Below are 25,574 nucleotides of genomic sequence, written 5' to 3'. Positions count from 1 at the left end.
GGGAACGTCATTGGATGTACAGAATTATATGGTTACCCTAAAGTATAAATATGGGATGGAGTGGCCCGCTGATATTTTTTTGATAAATGAGACATTGGTGTTATTCTTACCCATTTGGCTGTGATATTTTCTATTATCCCCTTTCAGGGACTTTTTGCCTGGTGGAAAATAGCAAATTTTTGTTTTTTTTGCTATGTTTATTTTTTTTTATTTTTTTCTATTCTAATTTGTGTATTTTTTTTATTTTTTATTTTTTTTTCATTTTTTTGGGGTAGTGATATCTGGTACGTCTCTTCTAGGGAATATAGGGTTTATTTAGGGCTACTAGGGCCAGTCGTCGAGGAGCGGGGGCGCCTACTGCAGAAACTTAGGGTGCCAACCTCCGCTGTCAGGTAGGGACCAGGAATAGGGCACCTGACAGGGCAAGGTAGTTCGTATTTGGCTTTCATGAGCTGCATTTTTTAAATAGCTATGTTTCAGAAATTGGAACAAACAGTTTTTAGCTTGAATTATTAAAAGTTATATTTTAAGGATCCTTGTTGTGTTTGGTTTTTTGGTTGAATACTTTTCTGCCCAATGATGACAGAAGTATTTTGTGAGTGATACCTTTATTGGCTAACTAGAAAATGCAAACATATTATTTTCGCGTTAGCAAATAAAGGTATCACAGTAAACATATTATTTTCTGGTTACACAATAAAGGTATCACTCCCAGAATACTTCTGTCATCATTGGGCAGAAAAGTATTCACATCGTTGAAATTTTACTGAATCCATTCTTCCCTCTACCCATGAAATCTTCCCAGTGCTATTGGCTGCAACACAACCTCAAAGCATGATTGATTCACCCCCATGCTTAATGGTTAGTGAGATGTTCTTTTCCTGAAATTCTGTGCCCTTTCTTCTCCATACATTCCTTTGACCATTATAGACAAAGAGTTCTATTTTAAACTCATCAGTCCACAGGACTTGTTTCCAAAATGAATCAGGCTTGTTTAGGTGTGCGTTTGTAATAATTCTCATACTAAATTTGATGGTGAAGGCACAGGAGAGGTTTTCTTCTGATAACTTTTCCATGAAGGCCATATTTGTCCCGGTGTATCTGGTGTTGTGAATTCTGCTCTTGGGCTCCCTCCGGTGGTTATGAGTGGTAGTGCTGCTGTCTGTGGATCGCAGCATTTATCAGGTGTGTTCACTTTTTGCAATTTGGACTCAGCTATTTAGTCTTGCTTGATCCTTTAGTCAGTGCCAGTTATCCATTGTTTTTGGAGGATTCACATCCCTTCTGGTCTCTCCTGTTTGCTGTGCTTTTCAACAAAGATAAGTCCTGGCTTTGTTTCTGCTGTCCACATGCTGTGGGCCTTATAGTTCAGTGCATTTTCATGTTTTGTCTTGTCCAGCTTGTCTGTGAAAGGATTTTTTGCAGCCAAGCGGTATCTCTGGAGATGCAGATATACCCTCCATGTCTTTAGTCAGATGTGGAGTTTTGTATTTTCTGTGGTGGATATTTTCTAGTGTTTTAATACTGACCGCATAGTTCTCTGTCCTATTCTTTCTTTTTAGCTAGTAAGGCCTCCTTTGCTAATCCTGATTTCAGTCTGCGTTTGTCATTTCCCTCTCCTCTCACAGTCAATATTTGTGGGGGGCTGGCTATCCTTTGGGGATTTTCTCTGAGGCAAGATAGTTTTCCGTTTCTATCTTTAGGGGAAGTTAGTCCTTAGGCTGTGTCGAGGTGTCTAGGGAGTGTTAGGTACATCCCACGGCTATTCTAGTTGCGCTGCTAAGTTCAGGGTCTGCGGTCAGTACAGGTGCCACCTTCTCCAGAGTACGTCACATGCTGCTCCTAGGCCACCAGATCATAACAATCTGGGTAGTAGAACAATGTACCATAGTTCCAGAGTCTGCTAAATCTTTCTGAAGTTCAAGTGGTGGTTCTTATTTGCCTCTCTAGCAGTTCTACAAGCAGCTCTCACTGAAATTTTGTTTATCTTGATCTTCACTCTTCTTGTTAATTGCCATTTCTTAATTACATCTCGAACTGAGGAAAGGGCAACTTGAAAACGCTTTGCTATCTTCTTATAGCTTTCTCCTGATTTGTGGGCCTCCACCAGTTTTATTTTCAGAGTGCTTAGTATCTGCTGAGAAGAACCCATGGCTATAATTTTTTTGGCATAAGGTTAGAGGAGGCTGGATTTTTGCAAAGATGAGAAACTTGCATCACCTGACTTTTCCTAACAATGATAGTGAACAAGCCATGACTTTAACAGGCTAATTAAGGTCTGAAACCTTGGTCAAAGCTATCTGAGATCATTTCATCTTCAACTTGCTTAACTGTTCACAATAGCAGTAAATTTGACCAGGGGTGCCCAAACTTTTACATGCCACTGAAGAGGTTTTAGAAAAACATATGCTTCCATCCAAACAATGTTTATTTCAGTGAAAGCCTGGTGTAATTCAGCAAGACAGTCCAAAACCACATACTGCATCCATCACAATAGCATGGCTTCACAGAAGAAGCCGCCTGCAGTCCAGACTTTTCACCAATAAAAACATTTGGTGCATTATAAAATGGAAATTCCGATAAACAGGCCCCAAGACTGTTAGTAGTGAGAATCCTACATCAAACAAACTCAGGGCAATTGTCTCCTCAATTTTCAGACATAGTAGAGTAGATGCTACACAACGGTAGACATGGTCGTGTACCAACTTTGTTGAGACGTCTTGCTGCCGTCAATGTCTAAATTAGTTACCGTAATTTTCTTCAAATTAAATGGAAAAATGTCCAACGTTTACCTTCTGATCTGTGTCTTATGTTCTGTTGAGAATAAAATACGTCTATAAGAGATTTCCGAATCTTTGCATTCTTGTTTTCTCTTTATGTGACACAGTGCCTAACATTTTTGGAATTGGGGTTGTGCAATCATACGCACTTATACATGTAAGATACACAGCTTCTTTACGCCAATGACCTTTAGCACATCTTTAAACACGTTAGACTTAGAAGATACAAACCACCACAAGTGACACATCATCTGCAATATAAACTTTGGCAGGCATTATTATCAGTTTACATTTTGGCTATGTCTACACTGCAGCTTAGCTTCCAAAGTGACCCATTCAAGACATGACACGCAACGCGATGCAGCCCGTGCCTACATTTCCATGTTTGCAGCAAGATTAATGTTTATATCAGAGAATCCCAAATTGGAAGAAGTAACATGTGTCTCACACACAGGCCACAGCTGCATGTGCACAGAAAGCAGATCGAACCGCTCCCTACAGCTGCCGAGCTGACACAACACGTGACAGTCATTGAACATAGTACAACGCCGGACTTTATCTCCCTCGCTTATTCCATTCAGCAAATCACAAGGATTTGGTATAGGATCCAAAACTGAAAAGTCTTCACTGATAGATGCAGCTGACCTACTTCTGTCATATCCCATGTAATGAGCTTTTAGCAATGCATTACGGTCATTACCGGAGCTCATTTCTTTTTTTTCCTCCTCTATGGTCTCTCATTAAACATTAAGATCTTCTCCATTGTTTTATTCTCTGTTTAAATCACATTTCTGTGACCATCCAAGATGTAGAATTCTATGACCCAAGTCTTGAAGGAACATTCCCCTTCTCAGATCGGTACCAAATGACCTGGACCACGATGATGCTACTTTTCTTGTGAAGCCTTCTTGGCACAAGCTGCACAATTTAAGCAGTCTAGTTGGCCTGTTCAGTTCTTTTGGGATATCCTATTAATTGTAATATAGAGCGGCCGAACATGTGGATCCACTTCATTAAATTAGAGAGTGTGATCCAGCTCACCCACGTTGAAGTAGCCAGAGAATCCTCAACTCGACCACTTCTGCTCGGTGGTAGCAATAGGAAAAGGTAGGGAAAAGGTAGGGATATCCGGACGTTGTTGGATAAAAAAATGTATTTTTTTTTATTAGTGAAATGAAATAAAGACAGAACATTCCAAGTGCTATAGGAATAAATAAATGTAAGCGTTTTTCCTACATGTTGAATCTCAGTCCTTACTCATTGAACATTCAAAGGACTGAGATTCGGAACAAAACATAAAGGAAAAGCTCTCACATTTCATTATGAAAAAGGGCACCAGAACCAAAGCTGATCTGGTACCTAGGAAACAAGCAGAGGACTGATGAAGAGCTGCAAAAGCAGGGACAGTTGAGTTGCAAGGTATGATTTTTTTTAACCTATTTTTTAACCCTTTCCTGCCCATATGAATCCATCAAAATAGCACCTGATTGGCTGCCATTTTGCTGCAATTCTGCAAATCGAATTCACAAAAATTTTGATTAGTTAGAACTTGTAAATTTTGGGAAATTCTAAACTAATTTGATTTATTTAGAATCAATTTTCTCGTTTCTTACTGTTTTGCTGTAGGAGGAGACTGGTTTGTTCATTTTTTCCATAAGCAGCCATTTATGGACAGGAGGGCTGTGCGGTCTGACGAAGGTTGTAATAACAAGTGCAGGAGGAGAACCTGTACTACTTATACAGTCATGGCTGAAAGTATTGACATTATTCCATAAAATGAAGTATTTCTCCCAGAAAATTGTATATTAGTAAGTGGCATTTGTTAATATAGAGATAATGTGAACTATGCTTTTAAACTAGCATCCAACCAGGCATGCACCCTTTCATTAGGGTAATAGAGTCACACCTGAGGGTCCCACAGCCAATTACCTAAAAACTGCACCGCTGAAAACCTATGTTGACCCACAAGGCTGTAGAGTCATGTGGCTGCATCATCCAATAGCTGTAAGTTATGGGGAGTTTTGTGTCATGTGTCAAGGCGACCACTGAGAAAAAATGCCACATGGCATTACTAATTTTTTTTTTTTAATAGCGAAAATAACAAAATAAAAAATCTGTTTTGTTGATGGTAGAGTCCAAAAAATTCTTCCGAGCCTACACTATACCTTCTAATGTTCATACTATCGCTCTATGAAATTGATCTAATTTACTATAAAATGGACAAATCATTCAACTTCACACAGATTTTAGTGATTTTACAACATGCATATATAAAAAATGATGGACTGCAGGTATGAAAGAAGGACCTGGAAGCATTCTCCCCATGACTCTCTGCTGCCTAAATGTTCAGTACAAGCCGGTTCTAGTAGTAGGTGAATCTTTAGTGTTTCTTCTGTTTCTACCATAACATGTGTGAAGAAGTTTATATGTTCTAAGTTTAGAAACTCTCCGGCAGTGACCATGGGACTGAGCCACAACAAACTCAAACATGAAATCCAGATCTTTTTATATGGATGGTAAAACAAGACAGTTCATCCAAACAGCTAAATATAATCTCTGCCATTTTTTTGCAGAGTGGAGTTAATATGTGGACAATCGGTGATGTGTATTTTTTTATACTGTATTATCCATACCTTTACGTATTGCAACTTTGGGCTTGTTTATGCATAGTATTTTGAAGTGTTTTTTACATGCATTTTTCGTGCTGAAAAAATGCAATATTTTATAGCAGCAACAGTGACTATTTTTCCCTTGCACTCTTTGACTTTTGGTGTCTAAAAACGGAAGTGTATTAATTTTCAGCATATTTACTTCTGTTTTTACCTATTGATAACAAAAGTGTGGTGATAGAAGTAGTGAGTAACACCAGCGCTGCCCACTGATAATTCATTTAAGGGTGGTGCTAGAAGCTCTGGGGCAGCGCTAGTCACTCACTGCTTCTACATGTTGCTTCACAATTCGAAGCAGCAGCGCTTGAGATAGAAGCAGAGAGCCAGCACTGCACTCACATCTCCCACAGATACTATCACCATGACCATGGATCCAGGGCATCTTCAGAGGGTGGCAATCCAAGAAACTGTAATAAGTAACTGCAGCGCTGCCCCCTGATGATGTCTTGTTCCACCTGGGGCAACAAATTCTGCAAGGAAGTGAATGCAGCCCCAGCCTCCTGTGACAACAAAAAGTCACAGAAAATATAGAAAAATAACACATTTACTGATTAACAATAAAGCTATTTGCAAAAGTGGTTATGATGTAAAGAGAGAGAGATATTTAGAAAAGTAATTTTAGGTACTGGACCACCCCTTTACATTTGTACACCTTAGGTCCTCATTCAGACTCTTGTGTTCCCTTCCGAGTGTTCTGTAATTCTCACAGTTAGAACATTTACCCATTATAGACTATGGGGCTGTTCATTTATCTGTGTTTCATTAGTCAAAGATTAAAAAGTCATAATGCAAGTTTGCGCAGACTGTGTGCTGTCTTGGATTAATATTATAAAATATAGAACTTTCGTAATTAATTTATTTATCCATATGTGAAAAACACTGATGACACACTGATCAGTTATGAATCACTGATGAAAATCAGATGCAAAACACTGATGACACTCCAACCATTTTTTTTTTGCATATGTGAAGAATCCAGGACATCTTAATGAAGCCTAAAGCATCTTTTAGGCATCCTTTTTTCCTGGCTGGATCTATTTCTCATTCATTTTTCGTTCATGTGCCCATTTTTACCATCAGCTTGCCATCCATTTTTCACATATGCAAACAAATAATCCTTCTCCTAATCATTAATAACACCCTTTCTGTCCCCGGATGGAATAGTACGTTCGAGGACAGAACCCCCACTTTGATGCGGGCTCTGGCGGTGAGCCTGCATCAAAGCCAGGATAGTCAGCTGTTTAGTACAGCTGACATGTGCCCGCAATAGCGGAGGGTGGAATCGCGACAGCGGCATTCATCTAGCGCTTCCGGCTATCGGGCCTGAAATGCGTGCATCGCAGACCCCCGTCACGTGATCGGCATGACAACCAGAGGTCTCCTGAAGATCTCTATGGTTGTTGATGCCAGATTGCTGTGAGTGCCACCGTGTGATCGGTGCTCTTAGCAATGTAGCAATTCTACCACACAGGAGCGATCTGAGCATTGCTCTTATGTAGCAGAGCCGATCAGGCTATGATGTTCATCCTTCGTTTTCGAAGATGACCATGACTTCAGGGTTAGAAGAGAATTAGTAGTTATGGGTCCGGAGGTGGCTGATGAGTCCAATCCGGGCCCTGAAGGTTCGCCCACATACTTGACATAAGGAAGCAGATGTGGTCAGGACATCAGATTCTACTTGTTCCTTGCATACAGCGCGCTTTCTTTTTGCGTCACAGATTTTCCTATCTTCAGCTGCACGTGCTCCTGAGGTGATCCTGCCCCGCCAACCTGGACGATCCAGGGCAAGCTCTTCCCATTCATTGGTGTTGACTTCCAGGTTTTTGAGAGACACTTTAAGGCAGTCTTTATAGTGCTTCTTCTGCCCCCCAACTGCTCGCTTTCCTTGGCACAGTTCTCTTTACTGCAGTTGTTTCGGTAGTCGGCTGTCAGGCATTCTGACCACATGTCCAGCCCACCTGGCTTGGACTTTCAGCAGGAGAGTGTAAACGCTGCAGAGCCCAGTTTGTTCCAGAACTGCCAGCTTCTAGTTTACCATGGAGTCTATTGAAGCATGGCAAAAGTAAAAAAAAAGTTTTAAAAGATATGAAAAAAATTAAAAAAAATCTAAAAGTTTAAATCACCTCCCATTTATCCCATTCAAAATAAAACAATAAATATACAAACATACACATATTTGGTATCGCCGCGTTCAGAATCGCCCGATCTATCAACAAAAAAAAGGATTAACCTGATCGCTAAATTGCGTAGCGAGAAAAAAATCAAAACTCCAGAATTACATTTTTTTTGGTCGCTGCGACATTGCATTAAAATTCAATAATGGGCGATCAAAAAACTTATCTGCACCGAAATGGTATCATTGAAAACATCAGCTCTGCATGCAAAAAATAAGCCCTCACCCGACCCCAGATCACGAAAAATGGAGACGCTACGGGTATCGGAAAATTACACAATTTTTTTTTTTTTTTACTCAAAGTTTGGAATTTTTTTTACCACTTAGATAAAAAAAAACCTAGACATGTTTGGTGTCTATGAACTCGTAATGACCTGGAAAATCATAATGGCATGTCAGTTTTAGCATTTGGTGAACCTAGCAAAAAATCAAAACAAAAAACAAGTGTGGGATTGCACTTTTTTTGCAATTTAACCGCACTTGGAATTTTTTTTTCGTTTTTTAATACACAACATGGTGAAACCAATGATGTCGTTCAAAAGTACAAATCGTCCCTCAAAAATAAGACCTCACATGGCCATATTGACGGAAAAATAAAAAGTTATGGCTCTGTGAAGAGGAGGGGACCGAAAACGAAAACACTAAACTGAAAAAAGCTGGGGTCATGAAGGGGTTAAACATTAGAAACAGACAGCAGTTCGATGCTGTCCATTTGTTTCATGAAACTGTTGATTGGATGGATGAGTTTGATAGATGACCCAGATTTAAAGGGAACCTGTCACGCCGAAAATCGCGGGTGAGGTAAGCCCACCGGCATCAGGGGCTTATCTACAGCATTCTGTAATGCTGTAGATAAGCCCCCGATGTTACCTAAAAGAGGAGAAAAAGACGTTATATTATACTCACCCAGGGGCGGTCCCGCTGCTGGTCAGGTCGGATGGACGTCTCCGGTCCGCTGCGGTGCCTCCCATCTTCATTACAAGACGTCCTCTTCTGATCTTCAGCCACGGCTCCGGCGCAGGCGTACTTTGCTCTGCCCTGTTGAGGGCAGAGGATAGTACTGCAGTGCGCAGGCGCCGGAAAGGTCAGAGGCCCGGCACCTGAACACTGCAGTACTTTGTCTGCCCTCAACAGGGCAGAGCAAAGTACGCCTGCGCCGGAGCCGTGGCTGAAGATCAGAAGAGGACGTCTTGTAATGAAGATAGGAGGTGCCGCAGCAGACCGGAGACGCCCGTTTGACCTGACCAGCAGCGGGACCGCCCCTGGGTGAGTATAATCTAACGTCTTTTTCTCCTTTTTTAGGTAACATCGGGGGCTTAGCTACAGCATTACAGAATGCTGTAGATAAGCCCCTGATGCCGGTGGGATTACCTCACCCGCGATTTTCGGGGTGACAGGTTCCCTTTAAAAAAATGGACATATCTCTTTTTTTTGGGGGGGGGGGAGAGGCACTCAGTCTGCGAAAAAAAAAACAGGGATGTGTGAACAGCCCCATAAACAATAATGGGCAAGTGTCCAATCAGTGAGAAGCAGAAAATGTATGTGAGGCACGAATGTCTGATTGAGGCCTAAAACAAAACTGTTTCATCAAGTTATTCTTTTATATCCCCAATATCATAGCTACGGTAGGGCGTGTTGTGCTTTTTAACCTTTTAGTTGGTTTTTATGGTCTTCTTGCAGTGAATAGTTAAGCCCTCTTCCCTTTTAAACCTATCCTGTTTATATCTCCATTACCACAATGATTACATGGTTGCTTTATTAAGGTCAGTTTAATACAATTGTAACATTCTCTTCTATCAACAATTTGCCCAGATGTATCTTTGTTTAAAGAGTGGCGGCTCAAACACGTCATTAGGGAAAGACATTTCTTCCTCCTGTCCGGGACGGATTGGTGACCCAGCTGTGCACTCCAGATCCCAGCATGCAAATCACCGCCGCGCTCTAACATTTATTTCTACAGCAACCAATGGTCTTCAATGTAAAGATGAATGATGGTTCCAGGAGTCGGCGTGCTATGAACCAGATGCTGGGATGTGGTCACAGGGTTGCTGATCTACGCTTTAATCCAGACACAGCAAAGAAGTTAAGCCTCTGACAGCTGTTATCATAACATGTTACATTTTGCAATAAGAGATACGTCTGTGTATATAGCTTGAGTCATATATAAAAGACCTAAGAAGGAGGCAAAGACATAGTTCATAAGGTCCGGTAAGGAACATCTATGTTTATTGCACCCCATAATGCCGGGCACTCCATTGTCCCTTACTAATGCTATCTGTGCAATTACTGACGGGAGACATCTGGATTGTTGTTTCAGACTTTAAGAAAGCTTCTCATGATGTGGAATTAGGAGATTACAGTACGCTATACTAGTAATCCTTAGCTTTGAATGTAGGCTATTCATTGAGATAAAGAGTCACTTTATACACAGCGGTGCTTGAAAGTTTGTGAACCTTTCAGAATATTCCATATTTCTAAATAAACGTGAAGTTGGTGAAAGAGAACTGAATCAAGAAACAAATCAGAATTATTGAACTAGGAAAATGATCCAATATCACATGTGTGTAAGGGGTAACAGTATGTGAACTTATAGGATAAAGGGAATCTGTCACCTCAAAAATCGTGTAAGAACTAAGGCCACCGGCATCAGGGGCTTATCTACAGCATTCTGTAATGCTATTGAATTTCTCAGTTCATTTCTCTGGCCATCAACCGTATAAAACATAGAGTATGATACAACAAGATATCAGAAATGTTGCTTTACCATCAAGACTCCAAATTAAAAATTCAGCAAAAATGACGCACAGCTACCTAGACACACTTTGTCTTTCAACAAGGCAGAATAAAGAGTCCAAAATGGGCAAATATGATCTGCCATAGTCTATCAGTGCTCCATGATGTTGAAACCATTAGGAAAGAAACAGACATAGGCAGCAGCACAGAACAATCCACTATGGTTGGTGTTTCCACATTTCTTGAACACAACGAAACAAGGACACTTCTCCTATCCACTAATGGACATAAGTAATGGTAAAAACCAAGTAAAAAAAAACCCTCACATCTACCCAATTCATCCAGTATCCACCTTACATTTGCTGACCACCTAGTAGAGCCCATGGAATTGCAACGAGAATATATATAGTACTGGGCTATTTCAACCATGAGGACGTTTTCCTCAAACTCCACAATAAAATACATAGCAAACAACTATCGGCACCATGAAGTAAGTGTAGTCTACTTAATCTTGACGCATGAGAACTATTGGTCACGGGTTGCGTTAAAATAATAGAACCATAATGGCGTCACTTTAACTTACGCGTTTATGTCGATAGGCTAATGTACAATGCAAGTTATCACACTTTGGGACTTTGCCAAGCATAATAGTTCAGAGGGTACAAGCATCCGACACACCAGAAATAGAAGCAGCGCATGACTCCATACTCACCAAGAATAAGAAGAGTCTAGAAAGAAATGTTAGTTATGAAATATACCGACATAAGACTTGTGTTAGTGCTATTCAGAGACATCGTTACCATGCAGCATAAGACAATACATACATTTCATTTCTAACATGGCACGGTCATATGATGCCACCTTTGGAGCATTGGAGAGTTACATTATAGTGAGACAGATAAATCTTTCCTGGCCAAATATTTCATGCCAGCTAGGTTTGGTGGGAGAGAAATCTTGGTCTGGAGATTCCTCTGCCCAAGATTGGGGCCATTTAAGAAAATCTTAAAGAAGCACTCCTCCTCCTTCTCCTCCTCCCATCAAAGTTGTTATCCTCTTAGTATCTCATAGTGTCTCATAGTTATTAAGGTTGAAGGAAGACTTTAAGTCCATCTAGTTCAACCCATAGCCTAACCTAACATGCCCTAACATGTATAGTATATTCCAGTCATCATATTATATGACACTGTGCACTTACAATTGTTCGTTTTTCCCTTCTACTCAGTTAATTCTTCTGTTTTCCATTAGGTCTATCACCTCACTTGATGAAAAACTGACTAGCTGAATCCTTCAACGCTTTAGGTAGAAGTCTCTTTTCACTACAATACAGCTACAATTATACATTACTGAAAACTCCCTGGCAGACCAGCTCTCTTCCTCTTTAACTTCTGATCCAGCTGCTCCACTCCTCCCCACCAGAGACTTTACAGTGATGTAGAATTGTAGTTCTGATGATGACTCATGCAGTGAAAAGATACTTCATAGAGCTTAGAAGGATTCAGCTAAGAAAAATTAACCCGGTAGAAAGGCAAAATGAGCAATTGTAACCGCACAGTGCTATGTAATATGATGACTGCAATATATTAAGAAGATAAAAACTTTGATCGGAGGAATGATTCCTTCATTAACAAAGTATGATAGGAATAGAGTATCCTGCAGGGCTGTAGAGGTGTACCTCCCGTGTGCTTGCCCTACAGGTCTAACTGCAAAATGCAGCCTATGGTGCTTGACATTGCAGACGTGGTTGTAAATCAGCCTGATCGGTCACACAGGGCATAGAAATTTATTATGGGAGTGCAACCAATACTGTAGCATGGATATATGGAAACCTTTTATTATGAAAGTTCATTATTCCATTCCTTAATTCATCCACTGCTCCAGACTTACATACCGTAATTTAGGAGACCGATAATAAATATATACTAATAAAAAGAATATATATTTTTTGCTTTCACACATAATAAAGGATTCTTGGAAGCAATTAGAAGGCAGAAACGCTTTCTGCCATCTCCTGCTTGAGGTCAGTGACATCATTGAGGTGCTCCACCAAAACAAGGTAAGTTTTATATTCCCAAGGTTACTTTTCCATAGAAAATCCTAGGTAATATTCTCATATGTATTAAAGGAGTAGCATAAGATGAGAAAAAGGGTGAGTTGCAATACCAGGCACAGCCTGTACACAAGAGTGGCGCTAATTCTGGAAATTCAATAGACTTTTTTTCTAATCTTTTAAAACCCCTTTATCTCAATATGGTTTTCGGGACACATCACCATGCTGAGTACACATACTTTCCATACAGAAATAACATTTGATGGATATATTCTCATAAGTAGGAATAAAATACCTTGTTAAAATGGTTTCTCTCACTGGGGCATGATGGAGGGCTGCTGTTGTTATGCCATCCAGCCTCCTGTAAGATATCAGGGGTCTGATGTCTGGTCTGTCGTGAAACAACAAAGTAAACCCCTTCTTCGCTGGCCTGTGTGATGAAAGACAGATGTCAATGCCGTTGTGCTGCCCAGACAGCACCGTCCTCAGAGAAGTTATCATCTGGCTTTGTAGTAGTTAAAGGTCGTCTATTCTTCATTCTTCCGCACACAGACGTTCTACTACAAGGGGTTAACATATTAATGATCATATGCTCAAAGTCTCACAAAAAAAGGACATCGCCATGGCAACAAGTGATCATTAACGCTAATGGAGAACATTTTAATATTAACGCCTGCCTTCCCTTTCATTTCTGGACACTTCCAGATCACAAGGACTGTGCTGATCACAGATGGAAAGGTGACCCACATCTTCTGGTATGATGGACAGCTGCTTCCATCCTTCTTGGCCAAACTACAGATCGGGGCTTTATTAAGCTGAAGAGGGCAAAACTTCTAGTTGATCTATTAATAAAAGTACTGACTGTGAATATGATGTAATTTTTGAATCTCTGAATTACAGTGTCCTCGACTATAAACGGCCCCCTTTCAGGTCTCAAAATATTATCCTGTCTTTACAATTTCTAAGAGTGTAAAATATCCCAATATATATGAAATACAGTGGATGGGTTTACTTTATAAATTGAGCCAGTATTCTGTCATCAGAAATCTTGCAATTTTCACACTGGCCGCTAGGCTTAATACTAGATTCACACTACCTGTACTGTACAGATGACTTTCAGTAGTCTCATTATCATCACAGACAGGATTACAATAAAATAGACACCTTTATACAGTAGGTAACACAGGATCCACCATTTATAATGGGAGATGTCTCCTCCTCCACCTCCCTTTACAATGGTCTTTGCCCCTATGGGAGCATGTTCAAATTAGAAGCTCAGAAGGCTCCTATTCAAAAGATTAAGTCCTGAGTCTTCTGTCGTTAATGTTTATGACAATAGCAGTAAGTGTCTTAAATTAAGCTTAATGTGAAAGTTGCAAGGTTTTTTATTTTCTTTTAAATAAAGGTAGTAATTAAAAAAAAAACTTTTAACATAAAAATCTGATCTAAACAATCGGTCATTTTCTGATGACACATTCCCTTTAAGTGTTTTAGACACTAAACTAAGGCATGAGCCATGGCGTAGTGGTAAAACGTGTGTTTCTTCAATAAAGGGCAAGGCTTCCATGGCACTAAAATGTGCCAAAAATTTAGGCAAAAAATTGATCTAAAATTTTGGCAACTAAGGAGTGGTATAAAGTTAGGAAAGTGTCTATTATCATAGTTTTGGCACATTTTCAGATTTCTGCTAAGTTTGTCCTGTCTATTAGATTAAATCTGTCCCAATATGTGTTTTCTATATTTTAAAGATGCTTTTATGTCAGGACACACGGCACATCTGTAGTGGCTCAAAAAAATTTGCTTTATAAAAAGTACACCAATAACATGTAGTAGTTTGCAGGTAGTAGCAACAGCTTAAGATAAGGTACATTAAGTCCTTACGTAGCATGGATGCATAGAGCACTGCACACACGTGCAACTGAGGAGGGGGGCAATGCCAAAAAGCCACTTTGCATTGGTCAGTGTATTTGGATAGAGGGCTGAGGGCAGGAAAGGCTATAGAACGTCTAGATGAGCCTCTGCATACGTGGCTTGGGTATCATACTTATTCCGATGGCCTTATAACTGCTACATTATTGTCTATGCAACGGAATAGGGTTTGGACAGTCCAATCGTAGCAATTCTATCTAACTTTTCTGATGCACATTATTGGTGGCTTTTTTATAATCACATACACATTGCAGCATGGGATGTTGGCTATGTCACCACTAACACTGAGATCATTGTTTTTTGTTAACCCCGAAATGGAGAATGCTTTGAGGGTTTTCCACTTTCAGGAAAGTACACCCTAAGACAGTGTTCCCCAACTCCGGTCCTCAAGAGCCACCAACAGGTCATGTTTTCAGGATTTCCTTAGCATTGCACCGAAAACATGACCTGTTGGTGGCTCTTGAGGACCAGAGTTGGGGAACACTGGTCTAAGGGCTCTAAAGTGCCTAAAATATCCACCAAAGCAGCACTGATGGATGCAGAAGGTAAAGGGCCACAATATATGGACCTATTCCAGGCCAATAGCTCATCATCATGCACAATTTCACCTGTTTTGGAGGTCAAAATGGGCCCCCTAAGCTCTGCACCAATGATACGTCCGCCCCTGTAGAGCAGGTATTGCCTCTCCTGCGTCCAGCGCTGGCTCCTCACCACTGCTCAGGTCTCCGTGTTTTGGTGGTATTGGCCAAGGGCATCACCGCTGTAGCCAATCGCTGAGCCAAGGTAGAAAGCACAAGCGGCAGAACTTAGTGATTGGCTACAGGAGTGATGCACACTCCGCCGAAGCCAAAACACCTAGATCCGAGCAGCGGCGGGGAAGAGTACCTGCTCTGTTATTTTAGATACTTTACAGCATTGGGGTCCATTTTCCAGAGAGTGGAAAATTCTTTTAACTGGAAGGAGAGAAAGGGTTGGGAGGTTCAATCCTGGGAATTTGTAAGGGTCTGATGAGTCTGTTTGACTGTATTCAGTTTTAGTTATTAACTCTCGCATTTACCGTAACACAGATTGTATGAAACAGCAGTAGAGCAAGGGTTAACTAAGTGTTGCTTTATAAAAGAGTTATCTAATTGCATCAGTGTAAACATGGCCTGGCTTAGCCTGATGGAGCATACATTATGTTATTGAGTTGCCATGACGACATATACAGTAAGTGCCTCATTCCTTTGGCGGAGCTGCATCAAGGTAAATACACTTCCACATTCATTAGTAAGCAAAACAAAGCGTGATTCATACCGGAAACCGGAGCTCAAAGAAAACAGTCCATTAGATCTTTAATTCATGTTCCCGGCAAAATCAGCATAGCGTTTTATGATTGTGTTTTTCCTTTAGGCTCTGGCTACAAAAAGACCTTGGCTGCTCAGAGTCACATAGATGTTAGGATACATTAAGTCTATTAAACCCTATGCTAAAATTGTTGCACTTTCCAATTTGCAACCAAAAATCCATCAGATTTCTGCCATTCTCACATTATGGCTGCATCACGCTGTGATCCGTGTTACATAAAATCAATATCGTAGTGTAGCTGTAGCCTTAGAGAAGCACTCTTCCTCCTCCTCGTCCTCTCATCAAAATTTTTATCCTTTAATATACTACATTCATCATATTATACAGCACTGTGTACTTACAATTGCTCATTTTGCCTTTCTACCAAGCTAATTCTTCTCCTTTCTCTGCTCTATGAAGAAACAGGAAGTCCCTGCATTTGTCATTCTCCTGTTAACTCCTGACCCAGCTGCTATCTCCATCCCCTGCCTGGGACTTTTGCAGTGAATTATCACTCATATTTGGAAAAATGATTTCCTGTTTCTACATCGAGCAGAAAATAGAGAAGAATTAGTTTGGAAGAAAGGCAAAATGAGCAACTGTATGTACACAGTGCTGTATAATATGATGACTGTAGTATATTAAAAGGATAAAAACTTTGATGGGATGGTGAGGAGGAGGAAGAGTGCTTCTCTAAGGCTAAAGCTACACTACAATATTGATTTTATGGAACACGGATCACAGCGTGATACAGCCATGTTGTGAGAGTCGCAGAAGAATTAGTTTGGTAGAAAGGCAAAATGAGCAACTGTATATACACAGTGCTGTATAGTATGATGACTGCAATATATTTAGAGGATAAAAATTTTGATGGGAGGAGGAGTGCTTCTTTAAACCATACCAAGAAACATTTTATTACGTTTTTTTTTCCTTCCTGTGTCTGCAGTTGGCATTCAAAACTGTTTTAGAAAATGGGCCAGAATGGAGGTGACCATTTACAGTAAAGACAGATCTCCTGACACATCTTCTACACTTTGGGAAAATGATCGATATGGGTAAACTTTGTTTCAGCCAGTAATTTTTAAGCACTATTTATGTGATTAATTTATAAGAAAAATGTACCTAAGCACTAACAGGCCACAGACATCCCGCTGATGTCAAATCAACAGAGCAAAAGTTTCTCTTCCCGTTGACTGGTGTCACGCTGATTGACAGCCAGCTCCCCACTGCCTAATTGGGGGAAACCAGCTGTCAATCACTATGACACCAGTAGTCCCGCCCTCTCAAGACAAAGAGAAACTGCTACTCTGTTGACAGGGAGCAGCTGAATCTCCAGCAGGAGGGGTTAATGACCAATGCCGGGTACAGGCCTCCATTAGCAACTACATGCCTGTTAGCGCTAAGGTACATTTTTCTTTTTAAGGTCCTGGATTTCCCTTTTAAAGGGTTTTCCGGCCATAGTAAACTATTGTTCCCAGGCACAAATCAGTGTAAAAAAACAACAAAACTTTGCTTTACTTACCCACCTCAGATTTAGTGCTGTGTTGTTTGACTGCAACACTGACATGACATCGATAACGCTGCAGTCAATCACTGAGCTCAGCAACTCTTCCTATGTAGACATCACAACTTAGCTGCTGAACTCAGTGACTGGCTGGAGCACAGGTCACATGATGGTAGCACTGCAATAAAGTAACATACGCCAAGGCAGACACAAGTAGAAGGGTAAGTAAAGCATACTTCCTTTTAACACTGAACTGTGCCTGGTGACAATAGCTTACTGAACTTGACAACGATTTAAACGGTCCCATGTAAAAAAAAAATATGACAAGACCCATAATTGATTAAAGACAAAGAACCTGATACATCTTTTGGGAATATTTCGAAGTCTTGTGGTATTTGTTGAAGTTTTTTCTCCAAATTCAACAAAATGGAGCATATGGATCATGAATTTTTCAGAAAGTTAAAAATGGTCTAATTTTCTCTTGTGTTTTGTAAAATGTTATGAAAAATTGTGCAATAATTTCGGGTCTATATGGAATCACTCCAGAGGGGACTGGGGCATATTTGAGACAAATTGTGCAACTTTTTGAAAAGTCACAAATGATGAATCAAGCAAAAACACCTGGAAACGCCAAACTCTACCGACAATGACAAATTAAAATAATAAAAAAAATGTGAACACTTATAAATAGACTTAAGAAAAGGCACAAATGGAAAGATGAAATGGAGACAAGAGCAAAAAAAGTGCAAAACACAGAGACTTGGAAAAAAACAAACGAAAGTGCAACAATTAATCGGGCCCCAAAACCTTACAACTATGACAACTAAAACAGCAACAAGAACAAATGACTATATACAGTATATAATATTATAAAAAAATCACAAAGTAAACAAAGATTGCGAGGGAAATAGCTAACGGTGAGGGAAAAGATGACAAAAAAAGGAAAGAACAAGATAAAAAAAAGGATGAAAATGAAGAAAGAAGAGTATAAAAATGAGAAAAAGAGAATAGTAACACAGACGAAGAAAGGTAAGATATCGAAGGCAAGGAAGAAGAAAATGCGGTAGGAAAGAAAATCTAGGAAGAGGAGAAAAAATACAGAAAACAATACACATCTGTAGAGAATCGAGATGGGACTACTACCGAGGGCCCTAATGGTGGCTTCGGGGTGAGTCATGACATTGACATGTGCGGTTGTATTGCTGAGCAGCATGAATTGGGCTATTCCAAAATTCCAGTAATACGCAGAAATGTGCTAATAATAAAATGAAGATATTTTTACCTACTCCAAGACGCGCTGCACCAAAGTTTGAGAACTTAAGTAAACTCAAGGATTTGTATATCTAAAGCAGTGTTTATCCACGTATCTGTTTATCTACCTACATATATATCCTAACCTGAATGTAGAAGCAGTGGGCGTGATGTCACTACTGTATCGGCAATAACCTGGTGAAGACTGAAAGTATTTATTTGTCTTACGTCTGCGAGTTGACACTTTACAATTCCTGTGATATAATCAGCCACATCTGACTAGAGTGTGCCCAGTCCTAATGCACTAATGCACTCCGGCATAAGCAAAGTGATGTGAATGTAAGCAATCTATCATGAGCTGACCCCAAAAGTTTAGACAAACAAGCAAATTCAAAGGCAATCTCTGTCTCAGCTCAGTGGTGGACTTTAAGGTGCACTGCCCCGTAGCAGAGTTTATATTTGTAGTCATTTTTTTCAAACATCTAACCTATAATTTAAGATGTCTCCTGAGGACCATGTAAAGGGAGAAGAACTGCCTCTGAGCCAAAAAAACAACTATTTAATAAGTTTAGTCTGACTTAAAAAGAGTTCAATTTCATTTTATCTAATTTCAGAAATGAAATGTTTTGCCAAGAAACTAAAACCAAATTGCTGGTCGGTAAACTAAATTGACAGAAGAAAAAGTTTAGTGAAACATTACTTCGCTTGGATGACTAGTAATTCTATATTTTTTTTAGATATTTAGATTTTATTAATGCAGAATTGTTCTAACAGACTAAAAATCCAAAGATCCTCCTTCACAAAAACTTTATTGACCCCGGTGTACACATAAGAGAAAAATCATGCAGAAAAAACATGCAACGTTTCGGCCACACAGGGCCTTTATCAAGCCATTAAAAAGATGTACATCATTTTAATGTCTTGATAAAGGCCCTAGGTGGCCGAAACATCACATGTATTATCTGCATGATTTTTCCCTTCGTGGTACACTGGGGTCAATAAAGTTTTTGTGAAGGAGGATCTGTAGTACTTTGGATTTTTGGGATTGACTGCAGCTTTACAACCTTGTGGATGGTTGTACCAAGTTATTATGAACTGTGGAGTGGTGCACGGAATATATCTTGATAAATGTATATTTTATATATTTTAACAGACTGTTATACAACTAAAAAAGTATGACATCAGTGTGGGAGGTGTACAGTGAAAATACAAGCATGTCAAAACTTCAAAAGAGGATGGACTCAAACATTTGCATGGGCGAGAGAATATTTGTCATGGAGATAACAGCCACTTGTGTGCAAAAGGATATGCAAATCATCTCTTTCCACCAATTCCAGCCCTGTGCTGATGAGGGCCTAAAGCCCGAAACACGTGTCCACAGGTAGGAATTGGTTGGCTGTGTAAATTTAGAAACTAATCCGCAGCATTGCACGCTTGGCGGTTCCAAGCGCTGTGGATTAGACTGGGGTGGAAAGAGATGATTTGCATAGCTCCGCCTACTGCAAAGGATTCTGGGTAAACCAGCTATTCTTTGTATTATGCTGCTTGCAAGTACTTTCCGTTTCAGGAAAGCATCCACTATGTATTTCCTTTAAGTAGAGGGCTTTTCGGTCTCTTTCGTCCCGCTACATTTAGCCCAACTTGGGTCTCTCCCTAAGGTGGCTAGCATGTGTGTATCGCTTGCTCACCGAGCCCCACTCCATACAGCCAACCAATTCCAGCCCTGTGCTGATGAGGGCCTAAAGCCCGAAACACGTGTCCACAGGTAGGAATTGGTTGGCTGTGTAAATTTAGAAACTAATCCGCAGCATTGCACGCTTGGCGGTTCCAAGCGCTGTGGATTAGACTGGGGTGGAAAGAGATGATTTGCATAGCTCCGCCTACTGCAAAGGATTCTGGGTAAACCAGCTATTCTTTGTATTATGCTGCTTGCAAGTACTTTCCGTTTCAGGAAAGCATCCACTATGTATTTCCTTTAAGTAGAGGGCTTTTCGGTCTCTTTCGTCCCGCTACATTTAGCCCAACTTGGGTCTCTCCCTAAGGTGGCTAGCATGTGTGTATCGCTTGCTCACCGAGCCCCACTCCATACAGCCAACCAATTCCAGCCCTGTGCTGATGAGGGCCTAAAGCCCGAAACACGTGTCCACAGGTAGGAATTGGTTGGCTGTGTAAATTTAGAAACTAATCCGCAGCATTGCACGCTTGGCGGTTCCAAGCGCTGTGGATTAGACTGGGGTGGAAAGAGATGATTTGCATAGCTCCGCCTACTGCAAAGGATTCTGGGTAAACCAGCTATTCTTTGTATTATGCTGCTTGCAAGTACTTTCCGTTTCAGGAAAGCATCCACTATGTATTTCCTTTAAGTAGAGGGCTTTTCGGTCTCTTTCGTCCCGCTACATTTAGCCCAACTTGGGTCTCTCCCTAAGGTGGCTAGCATGTGTGTATCGCTTGCTCACCGAGCCCCACTCCATACAGCCAACCAATTCCAGCCCTGTGCTGATGAGGGCCTAAAGCCCGAAACACGTGTCCACAGGTAGGAATTGGTTGGCTGTGTAAATTTAGAAACTAATCCGCAGCATTGCACGCTTGGCGGTTCCAAGCGCTGTGGATTAGACTGGGGTGGAAAGAGATGATTTGCATAGCTCCGCCTACTGCAAAGGATTCTGGGTAAACCAGCTATTCTTTGTATTATGCTGCTTGCAAGTACTTTCCGTTTCAGGAAAGCATCCACTATGTATTTCCTTTAAGTAGAGGACTTTTCGGTCTCTTTCGTCCCGCTACATTTAGCCCAACTTGGGTCTTTCCCTAAGGTGGCTAGCATGTGTGTATCGCTTGCTCACCGAGCCCCACTCCATACAGCCAACCAATTCCAGCCCTATGCTGATGAGGGCCTAAAGCCCGAAACACGTGTCCACAGGTAGGAATTGGTTGGCTGTGTAAATTTAGAAACTAATCCGCAGCATTGCACGCTTGGCGGTTCCAAGCGCTGTGGATTAGACTGGGGTGGAAAGAGATGATTTGCATAGCTCCGCCTACTGCAAAGGATTCTGGGTAAACCAGCTATTCTTTGTATTATGCTGCTTGCAAGTACTTTCCGTTTCAGGAAAGCATCCACTATGTATTTCCTTTAAGTAGAGGGCTTTTCGGTCTCTTTCGTCCCGCTACATTTAGCCCAACTTGGGTCTCTCCCTAAGGTGGCTAGCATGTGTGCATCGCTTGCTCACCGAGCCCCACTCCATACAGCCAACCAATTCCAGCCCTGTGCTGATGAGGGCCTAAAGCCCGAAACACGTGTCCACAGGTAGGAATTGGTTGGCTGTGTAAATTTAGAAACTAATCCGCAGCATTGCACGCTTGGCGGTTCCAAGCGCTGTGGATTAGACTGGGGTGGAAAGAGATGATTTGCATAGCTCCGCCTACTGCAAAGGATTCTGGGTAAACCAGCTATTCTTTGTATTATGCTGCTTGCAAGTACTTTCCGTTTCAGGAAAGCATCCACTATGTATTTCCTTTAAGTAGAGGGCTTTTCGGTCTCTTTCGTCCCGCTACATTTAGCCCAACTTGGGTCTCTCCCTAAGGTGGCTAGCATGTGTGTATCGCTTGCTCACCGAGCCCCACTCCATACAGCCAACCAATTCCAGCCCTGTGCTGATGAGGGCCTAAAGCCCGAAACACGTGTCCACAGGTAGGAATTGGTTGGCTGTGTAAATTTAGAAACTAATCCGCAGCATTGCACGCTTGGCGGTTCCAAGCGCTGTGGATTAGACTGGGGTGGAAAGAGATGATTTGCATAGCTCCGCCTACTGCAAAGGATTCTGGGTAAACCAGCTATTCTTTGTATTATGCTGCTTGCAAGTACTTTCCGTTTCAGGAAAGCATCCACTATGTATTTCCTTTAAGTAGAGGGCTTTTCGGTCTCTTTCGTCCCGCTACATTTAGCCCAACTTGGGTCTCTCCCTAAGGTGGCTAGCATGTGTATAATATTGTCTATGAATTTAGAATAGATTGTGGTAAAAGTTGCTGCAGGTGTGATGTGTCCTAATACTTTTGTCCATAAATTATACATCCCGTGGCAAAAATTATGGAATCACCGGCCTTGGAGGATGTTCATTCAGTTGTTTAATTTTGTAGAAAAAAAGCAGATCACAGACATGGCAAAAAACTAAAGTAATTTCAAATGGCAACTTTCTGGCTTTAAGAAACACTAAAAGAAATCAAGAACAAAAAATGTGGTAGTCAGTAACGGTTACTTTTTTTTTTAACCAACAGCATATTTAATAACATAGTGCACTAAAAGACTTTTCATGTTTTTAAAATTAAAAAAAGGTCCAAAAATTATCCCTCCAATTTGAAATTTGTAATCAGGCTGAGCTTTCTGTGTAAAAAACTGACAAATTGACTGGTTGTTTAAGGTACCATCATCCTGCTGTGATTAAAATGATTAAGATCATGGCATCCTCCTGCAGGAAGGTGGCAGGCATTTTTTGAGGGATTTGTAAAACTCAAGGAACTGTTCTAATTCGCTGCTACCTGTGAAATTCATTAAATTTGATTTGCACTCGATTCATATCGAACCAATTCGATTTATATCAAACCAATTAAATCATCTTTAACATTGACAAAAGAAAGTATTAGGCTGCCGTCACACTAGCAGTATTTGGTCAGTATTTTACCTCAGCATTTGTAGCCAAAACCAGGAGTGGGTGATAAATGCAGAAGTGGTGCAAATGTTTCTATTATACTTTTCCTCTAATTGTTCCACTCCTGGTTTTGGCTACAAATACTGATGTAAAATACTGACCAAATACTGATAGTGTGACGGCAGCCTTATTGTCACATTACTGTGTATAGACATCTACTCATTGAAGTGCAAATGGAAAAAGATCTCAAGGACATGAATTCTAATGCTACGTTCCCACGATGAGTATTTGATGCTGCGGATTTTCTGCTGCATTTCTGCACCCATTAGATAAATTAGGTTACTGATGCTTTTTCATAGTGCTTTTGAGTGTTTTCTATTCTCATTTTTAACCTATGTTTTTTTTCCTTTTACTATGTCATATTTTAAATAAAGCTTGCTTTGTTTTGGAAGCAGACTACTTACCTGTAACACAACTTTAGTAATAAAGTCAGGTGTTTTAAATGTGTTTCTACTGTGGAAACAGAACACAAACACAAATGCGTTTTTTTATCTGCAAATTTTCCTCATCTTATTCAAGAAAAAAAGTCTGCAAATAAGAGAGTCCGCAAGAGAAATTGACATGCTGCAGATTTCCAAATCGCACCACAGGTCAGTTTCTGAAGCCTAAAAATAACTAAAACACAATGAGCATGAGTGCTATATTTTTTCAGGAACGGCTGGAACACTGCAGTTTCGGCACAACAATAACAAATAAGAAGCTGAAAATATGCACCAAATACTCATTGTAGGAACTAAGCCTAAAACTTTTATGTGGGTAGGAAATTATAAAGCTACTAGCTGGGTTTCTTCGGGGGAGGGGGGGCTTCTATCTTTAAATAATTTAACAAAAAATGAAAAGTAAAAAGCAACTCTATTCTTAGTCCACGGTCACAGGCTGTGCATTATTGACCGAGTATGGTGAAGCTGGCAGAAGGTGATTAATCTGTCTATTTTGTGTCTGCTGTTACTGAGGTTCTCCATAGTGTTGGGGAACTTTAACCTATCGGTGATTAAGAGCTGCTCTGACCCAACTACTTGGAGACGTTTCATGTTACATATCTCCTGCCAGACTCTACCCTAGTAAAAATACATAATGCTTCAAGGAAATCATCAAGTTGTAATTTAATACGGTAGGAGCGGCTGGAGATCTCCAGAGCACCTGGTTGACTACAGTGACAGCCCATGTTTCATATAAAAAAATGACAAAAGGTAAAAGTGTGGAAGCTGGATTTGAACAGTGTAACCAGTATCCTGGTCATTGCGCTGTAATATAGGTATAGGAGATAATAATGAAGGATATTATTTGCTAGCAATATATTACTACATTATATTAATATTGATATGATATCAATTTTAACTGCGATTACACTGTGAATTACAGTAAAAAAAATTTTTATTTTAATATATATTCATGTATAAGCTGAGATTTTCAGAACATTTTTTTGTGCTGAAAACGCCCCCCTCGGCTTATACACGAGTCATTGTCCAGAAAGCCAGCGGAAAAGGGGAAGGGGAGCAGCTGAGCAGCGATAGGAGCCGGCGGCTGTGACATCATACTCACCCACCTCGTGCTGTCGCTGAACGTCCCTGCATCTCAGTTGTCCCAGTGTGGTAGCTCTGCCTGTGCTGAGCGGTCATGTGGTACTGCTCATTAAGGTAATGAATATACACACGTCTCCTCTCCCATAGGTGTGGATCATATATTCATTACCTTACCATGTGACCGCTCAGCACGGAAGAGCTGCCACATCGGGACAACGGAGCGAGGAAGGTGAGTATGACGGAGGAGGATGGGGGAGGACTGGGGGGAGCCGAGCCGAGTCAAGCATACAAGGATGGGACAGGGGAGCTCAGCCATGCATACAAGGATGGGACGGAGTAGCCCAGCCATGCATACAACAATGGGACGGGGGGAGCCATGCATTCAACGAGCGGATCGGGGAAGCCACAAAGCACACAAAAGGGGGAGCCACACAGAGCAGGACAGGATGGGGGAGCCACACAGAGCAGGACAGGGATGAGGGGACAATATAGACCCAGCTTACACTCGAGTCAATAAGCTTACCCAGTTTTCCCTGGAAAAATTAGGTGGGTCGGCTTATACTCGAGTATATACATTAGTTCAAAACTGTGCTTTAGAATATGTTTGCGTTGTGTAAAATGGAAATAAATGCAGAAATATCAAAATGTATTTATTTGTAAAGTGCAACGGAATATGTTGGCGCTATATAAATAAAAATTATTATTATTATTAGGCATAAACATGATTTGACTGCAGTAATTTCCTTCTGAAGTTACTATATAATACTGATTACATGTTAATAGAGCTTGTACTTCACTAATGACTACCTGAAAACCACATAAAAGTAAGTAAAAACTGAATATATTAAAGCACTCCTCCTCCTATCAAAATTTGTATCCTCTTAATATATATTGCAGTGATCATATTATATAGCACTGTGCACTTACAATTGCTCATTT

The 25,574-nt window shown here is 40.6% G+C and overlaps 1 protein-coding gene across 3 annotated transcripts in view; it reads right to left on the bottom strand.

Annotated features, from left to right (window-relative positions):
- The window catches only part of LNX1 (ligand of numb-protein X 1), a 289,799-nt gene that overhangs the window by 66,910 nt on the left and 197,315 nt on the right, over positions 1-25,574 (bottom strand). For 2 of the 3 annotated variants that reach the window (XM_069744472.1, XM_069744474.1), the window contains one exon: positions 12,698-12,832. The exons of the other annotated variant lie outside the window; for it this stretch is intronic. In XM_069744472.1, the coding sequence (XP_069600573.1) occupies positions 12,698-12,832 (135 nt within the window). The remainder of the gene's footprint in view (positions 1-12,697; positions 12,833-25,574) is intronic. 3 annotated transcript variants of the gene reach the window in all.

The sequence above is a fragment of the Ranitomeya imitator genome, chromosome 1 (genome assembly GCF_032444005.1).
Source record: "Ranitomeya imitator isolate aRanImi1 chromosome 1, aRanImi1.pri, whole genome shotgun sequence".
Taxonomy (NCBI): Eukaryota; Metazoa; Chordata; class Amphibia; order Anura; family Dendrobatidae; genus Ranitomeya; species Ranitomeya imitator.
The sequence above is the reverse complement of the archived record's forward strand: the minus strand, read 5'-3'. Positions and strand labels throughout refer to the sequence as shown.